Consider the following 6,766-nt stretch of genomic DNA (forward strand, 5'->3'; position numbering starts at 1 on the left):
AATAAACTAGAAGTTCTAATATTTTTATTCTCAAATCACAATTGACTTGCCTCATCTCACTTTGTCAATTACTAGTAGTGAACGGGCACAAAGCTTCAAAAGCTGTATTAGATGCTGAGCGAAGACAGCTGTGGTTTATAGAATAACGATAGTACATTACAAAGAAACAGTCAGTGAACTTCATTGAACTGAATCAATATTATTAAAATGATGCCTCTAAGTCACCAAAAGTAAGTTGAATTATGTGTCACATATTACATGTAAGCAAACAGGACAGTAGTCCAAAATAGATTGGGATATTCCCCAAAATAACCATCATGTATTCAAAAAATTAACTGATTCAGAATAATTCATTACCCAGGGTCTCCAGGCACCATGAATTCTAGTCACTTTCAATTTTCGCCCTTCAGAAAGAGAGGAATTCTTAAAGAGCATATTGAAGTTCAGTCTCCTAAAATGTACTTACTGTTTCATGTTATGAAAACTAGCAGAGCCATCAGTACTTTATCCACTAATTTAAAATAACTTCAAAACTTACACTAAAAATACACTTTTCATATTCAAAGTAGTATCAGACATCACAGACCTCATGCTTAACACCATTAGTAGTAGTAGTAGTACGGGACAATATTTATGTTTCCCATAAATAACAAAGAGTAATGCCTTACAAGTCAAGAAAATCACTCAACAGTTTTTAAATGTTTTAGAAATTACGGTAGATATAATAAATACAAGACATATATTCATGTAAATCTGACATCATGTTGGGTGAACTCCGGGGGTTGGTGATGGACAAGGAGGCCTGGTGTGCTGCAATTCATGGGGTCACAGAGTCGGACACGACTGAATGACTGAACTGAACTGAACTGAAGAATATCAAATAGGCAGAAAATGGTTCACAGGAAGTAAAGATCACTGTGGACTAGAATGGACTAAAAACCAGTTTCACAAGAGAGGGACATGAGCTGGAGTAGGATTCAGAGCTAGAAAGGAAAAGTCATTCGAAATGGAGGGAAATAATGTGTTATTTGTTTTCTCAATAAAACTGTCTAATTCAAGATACCAAATTTAAGACACATTCAAGCAAAACAATTTAGAGAAATATACCATAAGAGACATGTTATTTAATATGTTATTCATCAAGTCACCTACATATGCGTGTGTATGTACATATCAGCATACAGATATTAATATATAAATGGTACTTATCTACCCTTAACCTTCATAAAACCTCCAACTCATATTAGAAACAAGAGCTCCAGCAAGAGAAGGAAAAATTTAAAGAGCTGTAAGTAAAGAGAAAAATTTAAGGCATTGGATCTTAATATAACTCCTTCTCCAAAGTTAAAACTTTTCTATTCTCTAAACCTTTTTCGAGCATGACGTTTTCCCCCTGGTATACCCTATATCTGTCATTTAACTTAGAAAAGTGATAAAACTTCACTTTGAAAAGAAATTCATTTGAATAATTTCCTGTCCACTAGAGGGCTCCAATATTTCTTTCACAAATGGAAAAGATATGACATTACAATAAAAATAATCATTAAGCACTGAAAAAAATCAAATTATCATTAGCTCACTTAATCCCAGACTAAACATAGTTACATCTGCTACAATTTCACATTCATAGCTTAAAAAGGTACAGGATTCTTTATCACCTAAAATGCTTCAAATAACCAAAACTGCTTTGCCATTATTCTCACACTGACAATGTCTCTCTTACACAGGGTTTTCAATTTTATAGATATCATAAAGTATAATTTCAGTCCAAAGCTCCCAACAGTAGTTCCAATTTTTATATAATAATTTTATAAATATATTAATTTACATCTTGAAAACTTTCCAAATCCAGAAAACGAAATTACCAGCTTATCTAACCAGCCTCAGGCTTTATTACTGTTAGAAAGACTAAACATTTTCTTTCAGAAAGCCTAAATCATTAACATAATTCATGCTACAAGTATAAACAATGAATACAGCCGCATCATGAGCTATGATTTGAGGGGGGAAATGAATCACTTAAATACAATGTATTATAATGATACTCAGTTCAGGACAGGATATTTTCAGATTTTTCTCACAAATTAGTTATTACACTGAAATGTCAGTAAATCTCAACTCAAACTCAATCACCTTTAGCAAAGAAAAAGCCAACATTTTCAGTAAATACAGTTATACCATTTATAGGACATCTTTACAGAATGTTAACTGAAAAAGTACGAACTGCAAATTATTTTTTGTAAATCTGGCAAATCCATTCACTAGGGGTACCATTCGTACCCTGACCTAGAAGACGGACTTACTAAATTTGGATTCTAAGAAAAAGAGACCCCTTACGGTACACAAAAAAATACACTGAATGTTTAAAAAAATATTTTAAATGTCAGTAACAAAATAAGTCATGCTAAAAAAAAATCGATTTAAAAAAGTGAGTCACAATAATTTCTATAAGGAGACTTTACCAAAAACATCAACTGCTTTAGCAATTATTAGAACTCCAAGAATGAACTATCTCTGTTGAAACCACGACAGGGTTTATTATAATTTCACTGCCCCACCTCTTCTCCGAAATAGGATTTTCCTATACAGGTGACAAGCACCATTAACAGGTGAAAAAGCGTAACATTTGTTTCTAAATAGCACACACTGTCACCAATGAGAAACCTAAAATGCTTACTGCATCTAGCAAATGTATGTATTCATACCTGCAAGAATATGCATCCCAATCAATTTAGAATTATGCTGCAAGGGAAGTATCAGATTGTGGAGAGGTGGGGCTGAGAAGGCCGATGCTTTTCAAGAGCAGTGACATTTTCCTCAGTTTAAGTCAGAATGTAAGTGCAGACTGTCAATTATTGATAACGAAAACTTTAACAAGCACGAAGTATTGAGTCCACGACTTCTGACTGGTATTTATCATGTTATATTTCAAAAAGCTGTAATTCTAGGTACATATCAAAGGAAGACACTTCTTAAACAAAAATGCAATGTGAGTAATAGCAAATGACGTTTAAAAGGTTTTAATGCTGGGAAAAAACCCTCAAGGCCTCCAGCAAGTTGTATGGCTAGAAAATGAAACATAAAAATTATTCAGAATCATCTAATCTGAGCTGTACTCTAGACACATTCTGAAACAGCATCACCAAGGAATTATATGTTTATTACATAATACTGCTTTGCCCTTGCCTATCACCTTTAATCAAGGGATCTCAAAGCACCACAGAATCATCAAGGCCTTAAAATACAATCTAAAACAGAAATAGTTGTATTTGATAACTACAGCTATTAATACAACCTTGCCATCCCTTCCCTGCACCCCGATCCAAACACTAGCTTCCAAACCTCCTCTCTAACTTGGAAACGGTATTCTCCAAATCACCCCGATTTGTGAGTGAAGCTACGCACATTCAGCTCTTTCTCGTCACTGGGCCTAAATAAAGAAAGTTGTTGCACTGTTTTAATCTCACAGATCTATTGCACGACAACTTCTCTGATCATATCGCACACCGTGTATGATGGTAGAAGATGGAGGTTTCAGCCAGAGAGCAAGTCTTTGCTGGAGGCTATGAGCCCACAGAGTACCATCGGGGAAAGCGTTTTCCTGCTCCGTCCAGAGACCTAGCTAGGCAACTTCACCAACAGGGTGAAGGGAATCCAGTCTGGTTAGCCTTTAGCCGGCAGGAGACTGTGCTCCGGTGTGCACCCCAGGAGGGAAAGAAAAACTAAAAGGACAATGCTCGAGTTTTAAGACTCAGGAAGGAGTGTTGGGTTGCTCTGTGGCCACCCAAGATACAGAACATTGTGGTTCCTTCGCATTTAAACAGCGCACTGAAAGGGAAATCAAACACAAGCAAAATGTCTTTAAACCAAGGTCAAAATATGCCATTTAGAGCCATTTAATTTAATTTTATAGCCCGTAAATGGGGTTCACTCTAACTGAAACATCTGACATTTTAAAATTTAATCCTCAGCAAAGTTCAATTTTGTTTTTTTACTGAAATATACAAACGCTCAAATGTTAACTTCGTATATATGAGCATAACTATGTTAACTTCAATTCTTTCATAAAGGAGATTATTCCCCTTCCTGTTAATTGCATTACGTTTGTCCCCAGGACAGCAAAGAGTAATTTCACCTCACACAAACCCACCTTCCCAGCGCTGTAAGTCTACACAGACCTGTTAGTCAACAGTCTCATAACCTTAACCTTCTTTATGAACAAAAAGAAAAGCGTCAATAAACAGGAGTACTTTGGTTTCCAGTTCTTAACATTCCAGGATCAAGGTTCAATCAATAATGTGCTTCATTTGCCTTTAAAAGTCCAGTGATGTCATACTACTAAATATTTGGTACTAAAAGTCCTGGAATATTCATTAAAAGTACCAAAATACAGTCAGTCAGGATTTGTGAACATTCCAAAACGTCTATTTCTGTCGCCGTACTTGTTCTCCCAAACGTTTCGAAAAGCTCACAGCAAATCCTGGCCGAGAGATAAGACGTCCCCACTTCTTGGAAATAGCCGGCTTGCACCTACTGCATTCACGACCAGCGTCACAGGGCAAGATTCCCGATTTCCTGCCCACCTCTGTATCTAGCAGGGACACCCGGCCTCAGCCCTGCCGTTTTCAGAAGCTTTCAGACACAAGTGTTCAGAGGCTTCTAGCAAAGCGGAAGAGATTTTTCTCCACTTCAAGGCACCTTGCTACATGTTCCCAACTTCTCCATTGTCTTTAACCATTTAGAAAACGCAACCAAGTGAGAAGATCCATATTCAAAGCAGCGCTTTCAACGAGAGCGACACCAGACCCTCCAACTTCTTCCACAATCTCCCGGGACCGTGGCTTCCCCACCCCCACCCCGCAAACCTTCACCCTACGCCTGCATCCTTTCTGATTAAAAGAGATTGGAAACCACAATTAAATCAAAGGCTGTCGTTAACTCTTAATCCTTCACTTACCATATCCGCCGGGACATTACTGGACATCTTGCCGTTTGACATATACCCAGATGTTTACGCAAAGAAAAAAAAAATTTTAAGACAACAACAAATTAAAGAGTCTTCTGTTCGTCTTCGAGCTAACAAATCAATCTTCAAGATCTTGACTGGTTCGAGATGTGGTCTCCAAAAAAAATTTTTTAAATAAAATAATAAGTTCTTTCCGAGCCGAAGTGCCGGCCTGGCTGGGGGCAGAGGAACAATCGCCGGCAGAGCTGTGGCCGGAGCGGAGCAACTCCCGGGTCGCCGAAGTCAGCAGCAGCGGCAGCAGCAGCAGCCCCAGGACCGGCCGCGCCAGGTGGACCGAGCCGAGTGACACACGGACATGGAGCGGGGTGGGAGGGGGTTAAATCGCCTTCCTCCTTTCCCAGCCCCGCCGTGATTCACACTCGCTCCCGAGTCGAGTCCTCATGAAGCGGGAGGAGGATGCCCAGGCGCCGCGGCACACAGAGAACTTATGTGGCTACACATGGACGCGTCCCCGGCGGCCGGAGCGGGCAAACGGCTCTCAACTCGCGCGGCCGGGGCCGCGGAAACCCGCGCTCAAGGGCATTTAACTCGTTGGCAGCCGAAGCGCTAGCCCGGGTCAGAGAGCCCGGGGCTGGGAGCTGGGGCAAGGGGGCGGAGCGCGGGGCGCTCGGCCCGCCAGGAGCGAGACCCCCACGGCCCGTCGGGGCTCAGGCCGCGGGCGCCTCCGGGCAGCCGCGGGGCTCGGGGCGCATCGTCTCCGGCTTCCCAGCGCTCCTCTCCCGCCTCCTCCGCCTGCGCCTCCCCCCCACCGTCTCCGCCTTCCGCTCCCCTCCCCGGCCTCGCGAGCTCCCCGCGACGCCGACTTCGGCCGGACCCCGGAAGAGGCCGGGTCCTTCCTCTCCTCAGCCCGGGAACCGTTTCCTCTTAGAGCTCCGTCTCTCTGCCTCCTCCTCCTCCACTTTTCAGTCCCCGACGCCGCAGCCGCCTCCTGTCATCACCCCTCAAGCCAACATGGCGGCCGCGGCAGCAGCTGCCGGAGCGCGAGCCGGGGACCCGCGGAGAGCACGGCCCCCCTCCCCCCCGCCTTCCTCGCAACCACCGCCTCCGCCTTCCTTCACCCCCCCACCCCCCTTTCCGCGAACACCGAGTGCGTCACTACGGAGACCACCCTGGAGCATCACGGGAAATGTAGTCTACGCGGTGGGGTGGGGGTGGGGAGCGGGACACCAAAAGCGTTCTAGTCGCACTCCGAGGCCACGCCCCTCTTAGCAACAGTTGCTAGGAGAGGAAAGCTCGCTTTAGCCGGGCGACTGCCCAGGAGTTTAGGGAGATACCTGCTGCCAGGAGGGCTGTGATCCTGCGAATTATTGGGGGAGGGGTGGGTAGTTGGGAAATGATTCTGCACAGAGAAATTCCCTCATGCACAATATACTCGCAGACTAAAACATGGTTTACCTCCAAGCAGAATCATTCATTTTAATGACAGCGCGCTCTCCACATCCTGCAATCTCAAAGCATTTCGTATAGTGATTTCATCTAGGTCTCTCCTCAACAATACATTTGGAGGATCAGAAGCAATCATTGATTTCCAATAAGGTCATAGAAGTTCAGCAAGAGCAAGGATATCGTTAAGCAGGGAGAATGTATGAACATGTGTTTCTTGACGACCCAGGGCCATAAAGCTATAATGTAGTTAATTGAAATTACCCAAAACTGCATTCAAGACAATAGTGTATGAACCAAAAACTGTGTTAGATACAATCGTGTACGATGCAAACTCTCTGTCAGGAAACTGCTACC

General features: G+C 42.7%; 1 protein-coding gene across 1 annotated transcript in view; it reads right to left on the bottom strand.

Moving 5' to 3' along the window:
- The window catches only part of UBL3 (ubiquitin like 3), a 48,568-nt gene extending 42,558 nt beyond the window's left edge, over nt 1-6,010 (bottom strand). The window contains exon 1 of the mRNA XM_005687541.3: nt 4,958-6,010. Within this exon, the coding sequence (XP_005687598.1) occupies nt 4,958-4,999 (42 nt within the window). The 5' untranslated portion in view covers nt 5,000-6,010. The remainder of the gene's footprint in view (nt 1-4,957) is intronic.

The sequence above is a fragment of the Capra hircus genome, chromosome 12 (assembly GCF_001704415.2).
Source record: "Capra hircus breed San Clemente chromosome 12, ASM170441v1, whole genome shotgun sequence".
Lineage (NCBI taxonomy): Eukaryota > Metazoa > Chordata > Mammalia > Artiodactyla > Bovidae > Capra > Capra hircus.